This window comes from Nyctereutes procyonoides, unplaced genomic scaffold, assembly GCF_905146905.1.
Source record: "Nyctereutes procyonoides isolate TBG_1078 unplaced genomic scaffold, NYPRO_anot_genome, whole genome shotgun sequence".
NCBI lineage: Eukaryota > Metazoa > Chordata > Mammalia > Carnivora > Canidae > Nyctereutes > Nyctereutes procyonoides.
In genome coordinates this window covers 41,004,000-41,024,722 of record NW_026575024.1, presented here as the reverse complement: position 1 = coordinate 41,024,722, position 20,723 = coordinate 41,004,000, and the positions used below count along the sequence as shown (strand labels likewise).

General features: G+C 39.9%; 1 protein-coding gene across 1 annotated transcript in view; it reads right to left on the bottom strand.

Moving 5' to 3' along the window:
• Positions 1-20,723, bottom strand: part of MACROD2 (mono-ADP ribosylhydrolase 2) — a 1,896,077-nt gene that overhangs the window by 146,521 nt on the left and 1,728,833 nt on the right. The window contains exons 10-11 of the mRNA XM_055345329.1: positions 15,673-15,717; positions 8,360-8,443 (exon numbers count right to left, since the gene is read on the bottom strand). Of these exons, the coding sequence (XP_055201304.1) occupies positions 8,360-8,443; positions 15,673-15,717 (129 nt within the window). The remainder of the gene's footprint in view (positions 1-8,359; positions 8,444-15,672; positions 15,718-20,723) is intronic.

The window sequence follows — 20,723 nt, the reverse complement described above, 5'->3', positions numbered from 1 at the left end:
GAGGAAGAATGCTCTGGGGTGTCTCTGTGACACCACTACTTTGCACAGCTCCATTGTATTTCATGTGAATGGAGACTTCTGAGAATACAGCTCCATGTGAAATTCGTTTTGGCCTTGCAGATCCTCTGAATGGGCTTTAGGACCCACCCATGGGGCTCCATTGACCACAGTTTGAGAGATACTCATCCAGGAGAACAAGACCACTGGCAGTTTGAACCAGAGACCACCTCTTCCTTCATGCCCTTGGTCGAACCTGGTACCCACCATGATGTTTCAGAGGCAGGAAGAAGAGGCTAAGGAATGTTTGAGGGAGGAAGTTGTGTAAATATAGGATAGACCAGTTTCTCAGGAAGCTTGACTTGAAGATAAAAAGAATTGAGAGGTGCCTGGCTGGCTCAGTGGATGGAACATGAAACTCTTGATCTCAGGATCGTGAGTTCGAACCCCATGTTGGGTGTACAGATTACTTAAAAATAAAATCTTAAAAAAAAGAATTGAGATCAGGAGGGAGAAGGTAGATTGAGTGAAAGTTCATTTAGGACAGGAATTAATGTGGTTGGTCAGGAGAGTGGAAAGCTAGTGAGACTAAGGGAGAGAGAAGAGGAAAAACACCTAGTGAGAGGAGATTCAGTCAATGCATTTTAAGTCTTTTCTCTATTTGCAAGTCTTTTGTTCATATTGAAAGAAATCTCAAGCATTACTAAATAAGGTGGGTGAGTTTTTGATGGGAGGGAGCTCTTCCCGTTTCCATTCAATATGCTTAGACTGACTGGCTCATCTGTCCAGAGATTGTGCCAGGCAGTTTCCACCATAATCTTGTTTAAATCTCCCACACTCCCACAGGGTAGGTTTTTTTCCCCTTCATTTAATAATGAGGAATCTGACTTTTAGGTTAGAAAAACTGCCAAAGTAAGGAGGAACTTGTACAGTCAAGAGCTCTGACCACACTTATGCTAAACTGTTTTTTCTCCAGGAGTAGGAGGGTCCATATATGTTGTTGCCCAAGCCAGGACTCCCCAAGAGTGATAGGGAATATTGCCAATCATATGTCAGTGACAACGGGCATACACAGGGATCATTCTGGGTCACACAGGACCTTTGGTTACTCTGACCAGGTAGGTTCGTCCTTCTCACTATGGAAAATGCCTCAATGTATTCTGTGAGCCCCATTTAAAACCCTAATACTAACTGAAACAAGACTCTGTGGTTAGAACCACAGCTCTGTTTAATGGGTAAATGTGGAGAGCGTGACTAGTGGGTTCTTCTAATCTGCAACAGGGGGAGAGCTCCAAATGGCCCTGAATCATACAGAACATAAAGAGTATAATTAAAGCAGGATGGTAACATGAACTTTTATTATATTCTGATTTCCACCATGGAAATTTTACATTTTGCTTAAATTCCTGGTATTTTAAGGCACGGAGGATAAAACAAAGCTTTTCTTCATGAGAAAGCCGCTTTTGCTCATTTCTGTTTCTTCTTCTTTTTTTTTTTTTTTTGTAAGCTGGTCAATCACTAAGCTCATTTGAGTGATGGCTAAGTCAAAATTATGACTGCCTGATTTTACCCTTCACTGCACTTATCAAAAAATTAAATTAAAGATCATGCTTATGAATATAATGCATGAACTACCGCATGGCATTCTGAAAGATAGTATGTCCCTTCTGTCCAGCCACTCACAAAGCAGAATGTCACATGATATGTTAATATGCAGGAAAAATAATAGGGCAGAGAGAAAATTCTGCCTCTTAGGAAATACAGAGCGCATTCCGCCAATGGTTCATGTGTTTGGAAAAATTTATTTTAGTCAAGACAATAATAATAATACCTCTAATAGCAACATTAAGTCCTTCAAACTTGTATAGTGCTTTCTAGTTTCCAAATGTAATTTCATCTGACAAAAGAAATCATTAATTTTTAAAGTGCAGGATAGGGCTGCATGATTTAGTTGCAATGGCTCAGGTTCCTGAAGAATGTTCATCCCATGTAGGCTTGTTGAATATTCTATGTAGAGGAAATTGTAGAGTGAGAGTCAAAGTGCTAGTGCTTCTGTAAAAAATATGGTGGAAAAAATAGCATTCATTACCTAAAGCCACTGAGGGCTTTGAAGACGAATGTTTGGAGAAAATTACTGTCTATATTTGCTAGTGAATCTTAGAAGCATAATGTCTCTAGTTTTTAAATGAAAATAAAACGTTTTTTTGTTTTACAAATATAAAACAATTCTCGCCATATCTATTTTTTCAATTACGCACAAATTTAGAAAGCTGAACATCGAACTCTCCCAAATCTGCCTCTGCCTCTTCTCCATTCCTCTAAGATAATTCCTGAGATCAATTTGATATATATCTTTCCAAACTTTGTATTATATATGTAGGTATGTATATACCTACATATATATAGGTATGTATGTATGAATATATATATATATAAATATTTTTTAGAGATTCTATTTATTTGACAGAGAAAGAGAGCAAGCACAGTGAGGGGAGGGGCAGAGAGAGAGGGACAAGCAGACTCCCTGCTGGGTAGAGAGCCTGAGGCTGGGCCAAATCCTAGGACCCTGAGATTATGACCTGAGCTGAAGGCATATGCTTACCCAACTGAGCCACCCAGGTGCCCCTGTATGTATCTATTTTCATATATATATTTGTAGGTATTTACTATCTACCAATCATTTGTCCTATCTGTCTGTCTGTCTATGTACCTACGTAGTGCTACCTATCTCTCTAATTCTTGAATATGTGGCTGAACTGGTGCTTTTGTAAAGGAACTCCTTATAAACCAGAAATGATGAAGGAGATTTAATCAAGATTGGTAAACAAGCACTGAAATTATTGTTTGATTGAGGCATTTGCCAATACCCAGATGGTCTAGACTCTAGAATCGTGGTTCTCAAACTTGAGCATGCATGTGAATATCTGGAGAGCTTTTAAAAACACAGATTACTGAGCCCTAGCTCAGCATTTTTTTTTTAATTTTTTATTTATGATAGTCACACACACACACACACAGAGAGAGAGGCAGAGAGAGAAGCAGGCTCCATGCACCGGCAGCCCGACGTGGGATTCGATCCTAGGTCTCCAGGATCGTGCCCTGGGCCAAAGGCAGGCGCCAAACCACTGCGCCACCCAGGGATCCCTAGCTCAGTATTTCTGATTCAGAAGGCCTGAGATGAGGCCTCTAGAAATTGTAGTTCTAACAAGTTTCCAGGTGATATTGGTGATGCAGACAGGAATACTCTTTGATAACTGGTAGCTGGAGCTTGGGTTTGAATGAGCCACACATGTGAGGCACAGGACCTGGTGCTTTTGTCCTGGGTATAGAAGGAAATTCTCCTGTCTCAGCATTGGTTGGAGAGGAGGAGAAAAGTCTCTGTTGAGATTTCCTAATCTTATATATTTACTAACATGGGCTTAAGGACAAATAGCAAATAAAACACAACAAAAAACTCTAAGCCGAATATGTAGTTTAAGGTATCCATAAATGAACAGTATCGTCAGGTATCTCAGAAACAACGTGTGAATAAATAAACTATTAATCCAACTTCAAAAAGTCCCTACAAATAAAAATCTAAAGAACATGGCAGTAAAAAAGACAAAATATACGAGGAAATAACCATAATCATGAATCTGCAAAAGCAATAAACCACAGAATTTGACTTACACAAACAGACTGGAGATACTGAAATTTCAGATACAGGTTATTTTTTTCAATATTTTATGTGGTTATTAAATAAAGAATGACCAGCTATATTTGAAACAGAACCAAATAATATAAAATTGAAGATGATAACAATGGAAATCAGATTAAATAAAGTTAAATAAAATTAGCAAACTGAGTGATAGGCTTAAAAAAAGTAACCAGAAACCATAAAAGAGAGATAGAGACATAGTGGGGGAAAAAGAAAGAAAGAAAGAAAAAAACAATGAGCGATGTAGTTTAGGAGTCATGAAAGAGAGAGAGTAGGAATAGAATGTAGTGGAGATGTAGTATCTGGTGAGGCAACAGTAGAAAAATTTTCAGAACTTTACTAAAAAAAATGTCCACTCCCATATCCAAGAAGTACAGCAAATCTGAAAAAGGATAAAGAGAAACCCACATTGAGGTTATCATACTGAAACCGAGGGACAAAAAAAGATAAAGACCAGATTGTTGGTGGAGCCAGAAAGAAAAGACAGACAATCTAAAAAGAAACAATTAGACTGGGCTATTACTTCCTAACCACTGCAGAACTGGTAAGATGGGGAGAAAAACTTTAAATGCTGCAAGAAAATAACCATCAACTCAAAATTTTTACCCAGAAAAACTGCTTTAAAAAACTAGCAAAATAATCATGATTTCACACAAAACCTGAAAGAGTTTCACTAAAGGAACTTCTAAAGGATTTCTTGGTGAAAGATGGAGGAAAGAGTGTGAGGAACATGTTTTCTTAATGGTGTTAAGTTTTCTATAATATTCTTTCAATGAACTTTTTTGTAAGAAAAAAATTGGTCCGAGGTCCTGAGAATGCTGGAACTGCCATTCACCAGGTGCTTTTCCAACAATTATGCCTATAATTTGCCAGCTCATGGATAGCTTATCATTTATATCAGATGCCAGCCAATCTGCAATTACTAATCATTTCATTATTGGCATGGTGCTGCAGTGGGTCAAGTCAAAGTATACTCTGGTCCATAAGAGTTAAATCGAAACATTAAAAAAAAAAAAACCCTCTATATCCAAAAGTCCACCATACAAAAAATGCTAATAAGTACATGTGGGAGTTGTTTATTTTGTTGTTTAGTACTTTGTAAACCATTTACTAAAGTACTACAGCTTTCGATCAAGGCTCCAATAATGGCAATATTGCCTCCTTCAATAAAACGAGATCTAGTTTCCAGAAGAGAGAAAGGGGAAAGGATTAGCGAAATTATGTTGTTTCTAGAAAAAAAAAGAAGAGATTCTGACATTAACAAGCTGCATAGACCTTGGGCGCATTAAAAAACCATTTGCAGTCTACTTTAAAACAGATCTGTAGAATGAGATAACTTTCCATATGTTTGTAAAATTCTTCTGGATCAAAATACAGTTATTATGGTTATATATGCCAGAAAAATCTAGGTGAGTTTGTGTTCCAACTCAACTCTCTATTATCCTGTCTGAGAATGGATATTGTAAGGTAAACTGAGGTAAGCAGAAGCACCCATAAGGGTTAAGATCAAGCCTGGGAACCCAAAGATAGGGAGAAGTAAGATGAGGCCAAGTGATGGGGAATTAAGCCAAGTGATCTATAAATAAAAATACCAGAAGCTTCTTTTACTATATATATCAGATACTTATATCAGATACTTCTATCTGTAAGTATATCAGACTTTCTCATTATATATATATATATATGCATCATATGTGTGTGTGTGTGTGTGTGTGTGTGTGTGTATATGATGACCACGTTGGAAAAGGACTGATAACTCTAGAAATGGGAAGCCTACCACAGAGAAGGAGCATGATGTGTATTACCCCTCCACCCATATAATATTCCGTTTGAATAGTGGGAAAGAATTGTCACTCTTTACCAGTCCAAGATTGTAACTCTTTGAATCAGGAGAGGAGGTGAAATATATGAAACATGAATCCAGGACATAGTTTGTTTTGTCAAAATAGAAACATCGATGAATCATGAGTGCCTATCCTAGAGTCATCTACTACCAGCATGTCAAATTATACTCCCTTTCCTACCATTTTCCCAGCCATTTTTCCTTTCTTGTCCCAAAAGTCATTTTAGGAACAAACACACAATTCCCGTGTCTCTATAGAGTGGCTAACATTTAGGTTTCACCAAGATGCCACAGACAGAATGTCCTTGGTAACTAATCCACAGTGATGGCACTTTGGTGCCTCAGAGCATATTCTGAGGCCACATATTTGGGTAAGGTAAAGCCATATTATCTATTCATCTTGGGATTATGGAATGATATTCCCAAACAAAACAAATTATTTAGGAGGCAAAAGAAGTTTGTAGTCATCTGAAGGAATACCTGGGAGGAATACCTTTATTCCTTTATGGAGCAGAACTGCTGTAGTTCATCCCTCACCATGTGACACTCAAAATGACCACAGGTGCAGGCTCTGGAAAGCAACCCTTGATGTGAGTTGGACATTTGATGGGAACCACTGGGTGAGGTAGGGTGTCTCCAAGGAAAAGGCGATTATTGTTTTGCCCTTAACCCATTTCCCAATCATGGCCTGAAGAGACTGTCCAAGATATGACTTCATTAGAGTAGAAGGTGAAAATCCCATCTACTCTCTTAGGGCCAAAGACCGGTTAATGCTGCCGGCCTTCTCCATGGTTCAAAGTGTTCTCTGTGAATGATTCTAAGCTCTTAAGCACATTTAAGGGAATCAGGGCAATGTGCACCCTCTCATGGTGCTGATTATGGTGGCAATTCTAATAGCCATTATGAGTGCCGGACCTGTGCTAGGCATTTTATTCAAATCATTTCTATTGTTTACTGTTAGTTGGAAATGTTTATGTCTCACTCCTCAACCAAAGAGCAGAGAGCGTTTACTGCTGTGCCTTTCTCCTCATCCCCTCATTTATCCAAGCCTGCGGAAAGAAATAGTCCCATCTCGAGTCTCTCTCAGATCCACCTGTCCAGAGAGGGCATGTCCTGGTCTGGTCTTTTTCATACAATAAGCTCACCAGGGTAGCCTCCATCCAGGTGCCCATAACACCAAGGACAATGATACTTGCTCCTGAGGGGCCAGAGGTTACATCTGTCATACTCAGGAGTGAAGTCCAGCATTAGGAAGCCCACCTGGGGGCAGGGCCACCGGATGTTCTAATCTAACCTCACTAGTAACAAAGCTAATGTTTTTGGTTTCAAACTTTCTTACAGCTTTGCCTTCTCAGTTGGTTCTGAACCCAGGCTAGGGTGCAGGCAGGTCATTACTTATCAGTCGGAACTTTGACACTCATGCAGATGCTGTGCTGTCATGGATGAGAGATGGTCAGGATCTCCCTTCAAGGGAGAATGTGCTGCTGGGAATGAAGTTAGCTGACAGTGTCCACTGGCCACAGTGTCCACACTTTGGGGGAACCACTGCAGTATCATGTTCACACCGAGGCCACTTTTCCCCCAAGCTGTTTGCAGCCAGCAAGTGAGCTGGAGGCAGGGGATCTTGGAGCAGGGCCATTCCTGCCCCGTGCAAGCCCACTGTGATGGCCAGTCTGCTCTGGGCCTCCCCAGACTTTCTCAGACTGTACTGCACACGGGGCTCTTCCTACTAATTTTTCTTCCTTCTCTCCTTCACCTCCCCCTGCTTCTCCTCCCTTCAGTCTTCAAGGCTTCCCCACCCCACACATTTCCTGCACTTCTATTTCATCCTGGCATCTTCTTTCCCAAAGACCCCAGCTGACACGGTCAGTATTATCATGCTCTCCATTTCACAGTGGATGAAGTGAGGATCCAATGCAAGAAACTAGAAAGCATAAATATGTTTTCCTTTAGGAAGTTCATACATTCGGGCAGCCCCAGTGGCTCCGCGGTTTAGCGCCGCCTTCAGCCCAGGACGTGATCCTGGAGACCCAGGATGGAGTCCCACGTTGGGCTCCCTGCATGGGGCCTGCCTCTCCCTCTGCCTGTGTCTCTGCCTCTCTCTCTCTCTCTCTCTCTCTGTGTGTGTGTGTGTGTGTCTCTCTCTCATGAATAAATAAATAAAATCTTAAAAAAAAAGAAGTTCATATATTCTCCAGAAGTTACGGACTCCCTTAAAAAAAAAAAATACCCGATTTACATTTTAAAAGAAAAATTTGAATATCTTGTAGGTGGCTTAGTGTTGTAAGTAAGCCAAAGACTGGCTTTATTTCTCAGAAAACTGAGCCCAGTGGAACCTGTCCATTTAATGTAAAGATACACTGGCTTCTAGAAAGTAGAAGAGAACATGAAAGACCAGAAGCATTTCCAGCACCCATTGCTCAGGTATACCCTGGACTTAGGATGTGTTTGTGAACAAAGCCAAGGATCCCGATAAGGCATTAGCTACCCGCACTGTTCATCACACCCAGGTCTCCACCTTCACCCTTAGGCAATGATGGAGCCCAGAACTTGTAAGTGCTTTGCAGGAGCAGAAAATACATCACAAGAAAAAAAAAAATTTTTTCAAACTTGGTTTTTACCTTTAAAAATTAAACCTAAATCTGATATTTTGTCGTCACATTCAGAGAGGAATAAACATATTAGGAAAGGATAGAGAATTTTCCTGTGATTTTTGAACCCTTAGAAATACCTGAACATGAGAGCACACATCTAATTTAAAAGTTAACCAGAAGTTTCCTTTCATGGAGTAATTTTTTAAAGATAGGAGGAACAGGACTCACCTTCACTGGAGTCTTTGGAACATTCTGGCTTCTTTGCTTTGCTCTTCTTATGGGGTGGAGATAGGCCTTTTGGCTCTAACCCCTCTGGAAGAATACAGATTTAAAACATTCTTAGTTAGATAAGAAATATTTAAAATTATTTTGAAGTTTAAAGTTCTTTTTTTCTTTCCTCGGTAAATCCACATGTACAGTGAAGCTTGATCACAGATCCACTTGTCATTTTGGCTGAGCTGAATTTTGGCAAGAGTCTTGTGACTCTCCAGTATGCATAGATTGACATTAAAGCTTCAGCTTAAACATCTTCTTGTGATCATAATTAATGATGTACACATATGTGAAATCTTAAATGCTTTATTTTAATTAAAAGAAATTCTCCATAAGGCAACCCCAAATCATTATTTTTTTTCTTCATAGGAGTTTGATTTAAAACTTCACAGATTAACTGGCAGTTGCCAAAATGCACTTTTGTTCTATTAAATCCTCGAAGTAGGGCTAGATGAGCTGTAGTGTCATCTCATTTGGAGAGGTGGGGTGGAGCTTGAAATTATCCTCCTTCTATTTAACAGATTTCTTTAGTCATCCAAATTCTAAACAACTTCTAGATGACCCAATTAAAGTAACTTGTTTCCCGTATTTCTCAATGCTTCCCAATACCCCCAGGCCAAGTCTATCCAAGGAGGCTGATAATTTAAATTCTGAAGACTGAAAAAAAATTCTGAAGATAGTTTTAGGAAAAGTATCTCTAAATTCATCCCCTTCAGATATAGATGCTTTGCGAGGCACTAATTTGTATTTCCAGTCCTGGTCTCTCTACTAAGCTCAGAGTTTATATCTTCAACTGCTGCTTGTATGGCACCTTGTTTGGTATTTGGACTGGATGTCTTCTCCTTGCACCTCCAGATCCAGTCTCCACCCTTTACCCTACCTTCTACCCAGCTCCACTGGGAGACTGATCTCTACATACCCATGAAATTTCTGGCTTTCTTCCTAGGCTACCAGTAGCCTTCGAGGGCTTATTGTACCCCTCTATCTCAGGTCACAGCTCCAATTAATTGGCTTTTTCCACATGACCCTCTCTGTCTCCTGGGTCCTGTAACTACCACCTCCCCCATTGTCCTTTCATGGCTGGGATTTCATGGTGCCTCCCTCCCTCCAGCCCTAATGATTTCTCTTCACTGGGCTCTCACCAAGCATTTCAAATTCATGTAAAATAATCCCATTAGGCATTTCAAACAGCACAGCTGGAACAATACTCTTGATGTCTGCAAACCTGTTCTTTCCACAGTATTTCACATCTCACCATCTATCCAGGAATTCAAACCCCCAAACTGGGATATTGTCCTTAATATTTCCTTTTAGTCACGTTTCCAGTAAGGTAACTGTTAAGTTCTATCAGCTCTGTTCCAAAACATCCCATACTCATCCACTATGTCCATCCTTTGCAACCATCACCCTAATCTAAACCAACAGCATCTCTCACCTGAGTTCCTACAGTAGAGTTCTGGCTTTCTAACCTCCCTGAAACTATTCTCCATGTAGCAGCCAGAGTTATCTATTAAATATAAACCTGATCCTGTTGCTCACCTGTTTAAATACCATTGGTCTTAGAATAAGATCCAAATCCAATTCCCAGACAACATGCCACTTGGGCTCTACCTGCTACTCTGGCCTCATCTCCTATTTGTGCTTTGGCTTCAGATTTATTGGCTGCCTTTGTGTGTTCTTAGGTCATTACAAGTCTGATTTCTGTCTTAGAATCATCACATCTGCTGTTCTTCTCCCTTTCTCCTCCAAAAACATACATTCCTATGTCCATCTCCTTCTCAGCTTTTAATCTCAAACCAAATTCAGCTCCCAAGAAAGGCCTTCCATGAATTCCTAATAGGAAGGGTACCTGCAAGGGAAATGTCTCTCAAATACATCACTTGATGCATCTGAAATTATCTTGTCCCCTTCTTTTTTTTTTTTTATTGTAGGTCTCCCTTCTCCATCCCACCTCCTAAGAATGTTAAGTTTCTTGAGAAAAGGACATTTGTCTTTCCTAATCTCTCTTGTGTCCCTGATACCTAGGAGTGTCTTGAGAATTTCATTTCCAATTCGGTTTTATTCTTCCCTTAGCCAGGCCTTTCTTTAAGGCCAAGTTATAATGGGGCCCATGCCTAATTCTTACTCTCTTAGCAGCTGTCGCCTTATGCCAGGATTCTAAAATTACACTGCAGAGCTATGGCGACTCATTTTTCTTTTCCTATTTATTAAAAAATGAACAGAACAAAAAATTGCATTTGATAGATGTGCTATTAAAAACTTTGGCATTATGGCCTACAAAGGTTTTTGGGCACTAAGATAGGCTTTCTGTGGTTGCAAGTAAGTCACATCAAAGATCATTACCATGGCCAGGGTGAAAAATTCTGCCAATGATTACATTAGCAACTCCCTCAAACTTCTGTCACCAGGTGTGAGATGAATGTTGACCATTCGGAATGGGTTCAGCAAAAACAGAAATGAGATGCTTGGAACAGCTCACTGAGCACAGATGCTGTGCTCAGAAGGAGTCATAAAATGGGCAGAGCAATACTTGCAATCTCTCAGGAAAAAGAAAGACTCTAAGACTCTCTGGAAGATGCCTCTGATGCATCATCTGCAACAGGGACTAAGAGGAGGGTTTCCAATGCTGGGGAGTCAAACCCAAAACAACATTTTCTGAAAGTGAGTTTTTGGTAGTTAACCTGATTTCCCAACCTGAATAGGAATTTTTGGAGAATTGGTGAGACATCTCTGAAAGACATCTATTTGTCTCTATTTGTCTACATTTTGAGATAAGCACCCCAAAAGACTAGTGCTTAATTTTTTCAAAAAGTGACAGGGCCCTCCTTGGGTAGTGGGTGGGCATGGATACATGTTAATTATGAAGTCATCTACAACCTCAGTATCATTTCTTAACACCCATGGGGGCACTTGAATGAAAGTCATTGATACACATGGCCTTTGTGCCCAGGTTTATACTTGTGGTTCAGCAGAAACAACTCTCCCTCTTGATCTAGGGAAGATGAAGGAACATTCCTCCAAACTACCCCATACTTCTCCTTAACAGCATATCATATTGTCTATGTTGCCTCTCTTTCTGGCAGAAGATGGAGACCTGGAGCTTTGCCATGAGCATAGCTTTGCCACTTGGAGAACTCAACTGTGCTCCTCTCTCTTATGTAGCTGAATTGCCTAGGTAGCTGTTGATTTTCTATCTCTTGTTCAGGCCCATTTCAACAATGCATGGTCTTGGGAATGGAAGGACATGGGGAAACCTTTTTCTAAGCTAGGATTAAAGAAACTGATAAAGGCCTTAAAGAGAATCCTAAGCATTTCAGCCAGTCTATCATTCTCCATGGAGGCAGAGCCTCACTTTGAGGATGGCCTTGTCTCATACCACCTGAGATGCTCCTGCCTATACTTAGAGTCTAGGGACAGGAGTATAAGGGTATGAGCTTTGGGGTCAGACAAACTAATAGCTCTGCTATTTAAGCCAGGGAACTAATTTCTCTAGTCTCCTGTCTAGGGACAGGAGTATAAGGGTATGAGCTTTGGGGTGAGACAAACTAATAGCTCTGCTATTTAAGCCAGGGAACTAATTTCTCTTAAACTATATTTTAAATGAGTTCATGTATATTGAGTGATTGGCACAAGGTATGTGCTCAGTTAAAATCTGGCTCAGGAGATGTATGCTGGGGCTGACGTAAGCCAGCTGACTATAGCTATCTATCCTCAATTCCCACATTCATTGACCTCATGTTTGGTAGCTTGAACACCATGCTGGTGGGTTTATTTACACTAATGAAATTGTAAACACCCTAAATTGGGGTTTCCTCCATGCAGAGAGTCCATTTGACAGCATCTCACTGGTTTTTGGTATTTAGATTGTTATTCACTACCAGTCACTAGCATTTTTTTTTTTTGCCAGTTATTTCTCCCAAGTAGCTCTTCACTAATGTCAGCTGCATTCTTAAAAGTCCCTCCAGCATTTCTAGTTGTATGAAGAGAAGAGGTGGTACAGGGGAAAGGCAGCACTTAATGGCCTGGTTAGAGACCTGTCTTAGAGACCAGCATGCCTGAGTATGAGATCTGAACTGAAGCCAGCATGTTCACCAATCTCTGGCAAGACACATGATGGAACCATTCCATGCAGCAATCCCCCATGATTTCAGCACTCTGGTATTAGGAAATGGAGAGCAGTTTCCCAAGCCCATTCTAACCTAAGTGACTTAGTATCCTGGGGCCATCGAGTGTGACTTTAATAGCTGCATCCAGCTGCTGGACATAAGACCCCCAGAAAACCTGACAAGACTAAAATCAGAAATGAAGATCCAATTAAAGCCCCCTCCCTCCCGCTGAACCTCATATGCTGACTCTAACCTTATGGGCTCTGCATTAGCATTAATAATGATTTCTTTAAAATCACTTAGTGGTTTGGATAGCTAGCTGTATCTCATTAAGAAGTCAACTCCCCCTGCCTAGAAATGTGTACTTATGGCACTTAGGCAAATGATCCTTAGCAAGATAAGGTCCTTAAGCTGGCCGACTGAAAGGGCAGTATTCCCCATGGCTGAAGGATATTCCAAGGATACTTCATGTGAGCAGGATAAAGGAGAATACCAGAAATTAACATTAAATTCATGGAATTTAATCCATGATAGGGGTGACCACTTAAAGTCTTTTTTCAACATTTTTAAAAAAATAATAAGGCATCTCTCATGAGTATAGGAATGGATATTCTAATTGAAATTTCACCTTGGGCTTCATGTTTTACAAAAGGCAAACAGAGTCCTTGTCTTAGGTTGTTGGATTTTCTCAGACGACACTGAGACAAGGGTTTGAGTACAAATATTTAATTTAAAAAATTATCCCAGAAAATGGCAGAGAGGAGTAGGGAAGTGAGACAGGAGAGGGAAGGCACAACCAAAACTGGGTGTGAGCAAGTTCCACTGGGGACCTCTGGGTGATGGTATAAAATCTTGTTGTCCAATACCACACATTACCAAAAATACGTGAAATGTATCTAGTCTGAATTGAGAGTTGGATATAAAATACACACACATTTCAAAAACTTAGTATGTCAAAAAGAGAATGTAAAAATCAGGCTAATATAATTTTTATATGGATTATATGTTGAAATGGTAATATTTTGGATATATTACATAAAATATAATTAAATTAATTTCACTTGTTTCTCTTTACTTTTTCCATGTGATTACTAGAAAATCTGAAATTAAACATGAGGCTCCCATTTGAGGCTCCCATTTTATTTCAATTTCAGATGTGTCCTGCTGGGGTCAACCAACTCCTGCCCATCATCGACTGAGGGCTACTCCAGGGAAATTAACTCCCTGGCACTTTGAGTTTTTTTCGTGACCAGCAAAAAACACTCAGCTGAGAGTCACAAGAACTTTCCTTAGAAAGCTCTTGGTGTTGTCAAACAACAGTGAATACACGGATATACAGGCAGGGAACTGCTATTACAGCAGTAAAACCTCTTTCCTTCCTGCTCCTGGCTTGTAGATTCTTCCTCTACTTCTCCTGCCTTCTGAATCCAATGCCCTGGGGAGACCAAGGGAATCATATGACTCAGGCATGTTCAGGCTGGAAAAGAAGCTAGAAGCTAGACAGATGTTATGATCACTGCTCCAGTGAGCTGTTAGGAAGAAAAGAACTGCTGGTATTTTCTACGAAGACAGTAGGAGATCAGGGGAGAGAGAGAGATTTAACTTAATAAGGAGAAGGACCATTTTAACCAAAATCTTGACTAGCAGAGATTGTTTACCTCAGAATTTAAATTGCTCCCTGTTAATGGAGATGTTCGGGCTGAGGTTGCCAGTGATTCATGGACGGCATTAATCAGTTCTGGCATCGACTAGCAGGTTGCAGAAAATTAGAACCTCTAAGATATATATTTTAATTTTTAAAACTGGTCCCATTTCATGCCTAGAACAAAATTGCCAAAATGCGGAATAGGGAGCTCTCATACTATAGGATTAAGTTCTATATCTGTTAGAGGAGAAAGACAAAAAGTGATAATTTAGTCAGTGTTCACTAAGATCCAAGAGATATTTCAGGTATGATATCTCATTTAATTCCCAAATAAGACTGTATGGTTACAATACTGTAAGCTGAGGCTTATAGAGAAAATGTTTACCCCAAGTCCATAAATGGAGGACTTAGCATTGAATTCAGGCCTATTGATTCACACATTCATTAACAAGCACTTACTGAGTGGCCACTTTAGGCCAGATCCAATGTCTGCAACCACCAGATTTCCCTCATCAAACACTAGTCTTTCTTGAGGGGTAGGCACGCATCTTAATTTCTGATAGAACAACATATCATTTGTACCAAATATAGTTTCCAAAGGTGGCCACAGCAAGTTTTCAGGTCTTCCATGCTCTACAAAACCTCACTGCTCCCCATCAGGAGATTGAGCCTATTTTCTCTCTCCATGAGACTGGGCAGGCTTCTTAATAACTATTACAAAAAAAGAATTTTGTGGAAGTTTTCTGTGCAACTCCTGAGGCTGAGGCTTCAAAAGGGTAGAGCTCCTGCTGGCTCACTTTGTCTCTCTAGAGAAACCACTTTGGAGCCTGGCTGCCATGCTATGAGGAAGCCCAGATTATAGAAAGAGGTCATGCAGAGGTGTTTCAGAAAGCTGCCCCAGCTTGGGTCTCAGCCGAGAGCTGGTATCAATTGCCAGCCAGACATGTGAATGAGCAAATCTTCACATGATTCCAGCACCCCAGCCACTGCGGCTCCCTGATGAGGCCTCAGACCCCGGAGAGCAGCAAGATCAAGTCAGCCTTGCTGTGTTCTGCCTGAATCCCTGACCCACAGAATATATGAGCATAATAAGCAGATGCTTTTAATCACTAAGCTTTGGGATGATTTGCTACATAGAACTATTTATTATAACATCAGTTTCCATTTTTACATCAGCTTTCAGGAAGCTCAAAGTTTACTTCTTAAAAACACGAATTGTATTAGCCATAAAAGTTAACACAACTACTTTCTTATTTTATGACCTTGAATGTACATTTCTATTTCTTTCTTTTAATTCTGGTATAGTTAACATGCAGTGTTGTATTAATCTCAAGTTTACAATACAGTATTCAACAATTTCAGGTGGTACTCAGTGCTCATCAGGATAAGTATCTTCTTAATCTCCTTCACCTATTTTATCAACCTTATTATGTTTTTATTTGAAAAATCGTGATGCATAAATACACAACAAAATGATCTTTGCCTATCCTTTATGAAAAAAATCATAAATTTAATACCTGAGTCTTCTTTCATGTCAACACCTTCTTCTTCATTATTATCATCTATTTAGAAAAGGGAAAAGACAAAGAAAAACTCATATGAAAGCTAGCCAGAATTCTCCAATCTAATAAAAATTCAAAGGCAAGAAAAAACTCAGTAGAAAAGAGAGTCGTAGACCATACATTTCTATTGTCTTACATTATTATTCTAAATTAGTGTAATGTAAATAGGCATTGGAGCACAATTTTAACACTTAGGGTTTATGTTTCCTTTTAAAAATTGTTATATATGTCTAACAAAACTACATATGCAACAAATAATGTTTTGCTTTTAAAAGTTATGTTTGGTCACTTTGGTCATTTCAACTCCTAAAAGGACAAAAAATTAAAATCACACACTTTAAATGCTGCACTTTTTGTATCAATGAAAGGGATGCACACTGGCCTCAAATATCTAAGAAACGTGGAGGTCACCATTTGAGTGTAGGCTGACGTGGGGGCCAATCCCTGCACTGCACTGTGACAAGTGCTAGTTTGCTAAACGCACGAATCCAAACCTTAAACCAGGAAATTCAAGGGCAGCCCACCCCCACCCCATCCCACCCCACCCCAGTTGTGTCATTCCCACTCAACTCCCCTGATCCCACTGAAAACCCCTGTAACTGGGCAAGGATGCATGCTTCATCTGCACTCTGACTGACAGTGGCTTTTTGAACTTTTGACGTGTTGTCATATCTTTTCCTTCACTGTTGCTTACATCCAGGCAGTGTCAAATTCTGTCTTTTTTAAAAAGATTTTATTAATTTTTTTTTTTTTTGAAAAACACAGAAAGAGAGGCAGAGACAAAGACAGAGGGAGCAGCAGGTTTCCTGTGTGGAACCCGATGCTTGACTTGATCTCAGGACCCCGGGATCACAGCCTGAGCCAAAGGCAGATGCTCAACCACTGAGCCACCCAGGTGTCCCAAATTCTGTCTTGTTGTCATGTTTTTTCCTCTCTATTCACTTTGGTACAACTCAAATTCAGACTTCCCTATTTTGTGGTTTCCTAACTGCTCTTCTCTTTTTCCCACTCCTGATTCCAACTCCCTTTACATGTAACTGCCAAATCAGTCTTAAAATAGGGCTCTGATCTGGTCCAGGACTGTTCAGTGACTCCTGTCTGCCTCATGAGACAGGTCTAGATTCTTTATGGGTAACACTTGAGGCCAAAAGTATCTGGTCCTGACCACTTTTCTCAGTTTCCCCTCCCCTGTTCCACTGATGCTACCACCTTCACTCACGCACTGCCTGATTCTGTTTTCTCAGATCTCTTGTTAGTTTCCTCTATCCACCCCAGTCTTGGAAGCAATGCCTTTCTCCATGTCTGTTCACACTCACCCTTCAAGCCCAAACATAACACGATAATGTCTGCTCCATCCATTCCAGTTTGAGTAAATAGTCTCTTTGGTGTACCTTATTTTTAATGACTTCTAGGTATCAACTTTAAGGACTTTGGTGCTGAGGTCTGCATACAGGCTCCTCCACTCACCCATTCCTTAGGCATATGGCCTTGGAGAAGTCACCCAACAGTTATGAGTTTCAGGTTCATCAGCTATAAGATACTGGGATGATAATGCTTCCCACATAGAGTTGTTGTAAGGACTAAATGAGATAATGCCACATACAGTACCAGGACAGCTACTAAAATGTTAAGTGCTACCTAGGAGTTATTATTATCACTAAATGAGAAGTCTACTTGTTGGAACATCTGTCTTGCAGATGCCCATCTCTCAATCATAAATTCTGCAAAGTTAAAGACTATGTCTTATGTTCTTTTGTATTCTCTGGTACTGAAAGCAATTAATTTTATATACTAAAATCCATTTAAAAATTTCCCTTGAATAAAATCTCTGAGGTTTTGTTTTTAATTTTCTCTGATTTTTTAGTCAAATTGGAGAATTCCCATGTTTATATTTCCTATCTATCTTTTACATACCAGGACAGCATGTATGCATATGATGATTTGCAAACAATGAGGACTAAGGATTTGTAATTTCCTCTCAGATATATGTTTTAAATTTTGTAATTTCTTAGCCAAATTTAGTCAATGTGACACTCTTCAAAGTGCTAATTACAAATGAAGATTATAGATCTACCAGTCACTGGGAATGAAAATGCATTTAATTTGAGGTCTTAGGAAGTAATTCTTGATGGCCTTGGTTAATTTTTAAAGAAGTAAATTTTCTTCCATTTAATTGTTAGAAACATTAGTGATTTTCTACATAATTTATTTCTTTTTTTCTATGACTATAATTTTGGTAAAAAGATTATCTTTCTCTTAGAAATATAATTTTTTAGCTAAGGGATTTTCAAAATGTTACAAAGTAAACTCTTCACAGATTTCTCCCTGAACTTAATATATTTTTTAACTTAATATATTTAAACAAAATTTTATTTTTCAGAGCTATCTAAAATATAGAGTACCATCTCTATGACAACAGACTTTCTGGAATCTCAGAGTAGGATAAAAAAGAGTCTTCCACAGTTTCCAGGGAAAGATTAAGTAAGAGTCAAAGTTCCCTTTGCTTGTCAACTATGTACCCTTTTTACATGTGGCAAACATTTGTATGTGTGGCTTGATGTCTGGGGAAATAGAAAAATACCAAGACGAATCAGATTATACAGATGTCTAGAAACTTATCATTAGTAAGGAAAGTAAGACACACAGATAAACTTGAACATATAATAGAGAGTAGTCAGCATTACAAAAGGTGTCAAGGGAGGGCTAGCTGTTTCCAGTAGGCAACTGGGAAGGGTTTTTGGAATATGCGACATTAGAGCTGATATTTGAACTTTATAGACTCCATTGATAACATCATCCCTGGAATGTCCCCAGGTGTTGAAGGATCAGACTTGATTAGTATCCATGTATTCATCCATTTCACTCATTTATCCATACAGTGGTTAAGAGTGTATCCAGGATCTGGATTCAGATTGCTTGGATTTACTTCCAGGCCAAATCACATATACGTGTGCAATCTTGGGCAAATTATGTAAACCTATACCTCAGCTTTCTTCTCTGAGAAATAGGGATAATAAAAGTACTGGCTTTCTAGAGTTGGTAATACAGGTACAGTGCTTACACGGAATGAGCATTCAATAAATACCAGCCATTAGTGTTACAGTGTCGTTATTATCACTACTTTTACTACTTAAATAACCATTTATTGACCCACACCATATGTGGGAACTATGGGAGACCCTGAAGATAGAGTTGATTATCTATTATGTCAAGAAGCTCACAAATAAGTGGGAACAACAATCAGAAGAGGAAGGAACTGATTCTCTGGTACAGGTAGGCAGAGGTTTTACTGGGAAACAGACCAGAAGCAGCTAAATCAGAGAGAAGGTCTATGAAGGATTTCCAGAAGAGGTGAGACTTAAGTTGAATCCTTTTTTTTTTTTCAAGATTTTATTTATTCATGAGACACATACACACACACACAGAGGCAGAGACACAGGCAGAAGGAGAAGTAGGTTCCCTGTGGGGAGCCCCATTCAGGACTCATTCCCAGGACCCTGGGATCATGCCCTGAGTTTAAGGCAGATGCTCAACCACTGAGCCACCCAGGTGTCTCTTAAATTGAATCCTAAAGGGTGAGTTAGAATTAGCTGGGGGGAAGGAAGGGCTTCAGTGCATTCCCCACAGATGTGGGTGCCCTCCCTACACCCCCTTATTCCTTGACATTTTGGTGCTTGCCAGCCTGCCTTCCAGCCCCCAGCCCCTGGGTCTCTGCCTGAAGACTTTCTCTGGGTTGCCAGAGGCCACTGGAGAAATAGCAGAGAGTTAACACCCCCAAGAGGGCAGCTTTTCACAAATGACTGCCAGGATTTGCATTTAAGTAGACATTTCTCTGCTTCTCAGGTAGTCTAATTCAGAAGCTTCTCTGAGAGAGTCCTCCTCTTCCCCAGATCCCAACTTCAACCCTGGGATTGAGCCAATAGTTAATTTAATTTATGATTTAGCCCTACTGCTTTCCTTCCCTTTCCAGTCTTTCTTTCCCACTCCTTTCTGGTGATTCCTGGGATCATCTCCCAAATAAATGACTTCCATTTGAATTCTTGTTTCAGCTTCTGCTTTTTGAGGACTTCAAACTAAGAAAAGGGTCATCACATGGAAACAAAGGGAAAAACGTCTTTGAAAACACATTGTTATGAACAGTCAAGATGCTTTAAAGGAAATAAAGTAGTTTCTAGGGTGGCTCAGTCGGTTAAACATCTGTCTTGGGCTTAGGTCATGATCTCAAGGTCCTGGGATCTAGCCCCACATTAGGCTAGAGTGGGGTGTCTGCTCAGTGGGGTGTCTGCTTCCTCCTCTCTCTCAGCTCCTCACTCCACTTGTACACACACACTCTCTCTCAAATAAATAAAATCTTAAAGATAAATAAAAACAAAGTAATTAATTAATTAATTTAAAAACTAGCTTCTGAATGACTGAGGGGAGGGAGTTACAGGGGAAACTATGGGTATAACGGCCTATTCTAGCAGGATAATGAAAGACCTTCCCTGCTGGGTATGATGGCAAACTGTAAGTGTCAGTGTAACTGGTCCATGGAATGCCCAGACATGGGTCAAACATGACTCTGGGTTTGTCTGAAAGACATTTCTGAATGATATGAACATTTGAATTGGTACACTGAGTAAAGCAGATAGCCCTGGTAATGTGGGTAGGTTTCATCCAATAGGTTGAAGATTGACTCTCTCACAAGGAAGAGGGAACTACTGCCAGAGTGCATTTGTTTCGGGGCATTGGGTTTTTTCTGCCTTTGGACTCAAACCGAAGCACTAGCTCTGCCTGGGACTCAAGCCTATACATTTGGATGGAAAGGACATCATTAGGTTCTTAGGTCTTCAGAATCCCAGTGGAGCTCAGGCATCCCCACTTCTGGGTCTCTAGCTTGCTGATGGTAGGTCTTGGGATCTGGCAGTCTCCATGATTGCTTGAGCCAATTCCTTATAATAAATTCCTATCTATATCTATATTTATACCTACACCTAGATCTATATCCACTATTGGTTCTGTTTCTC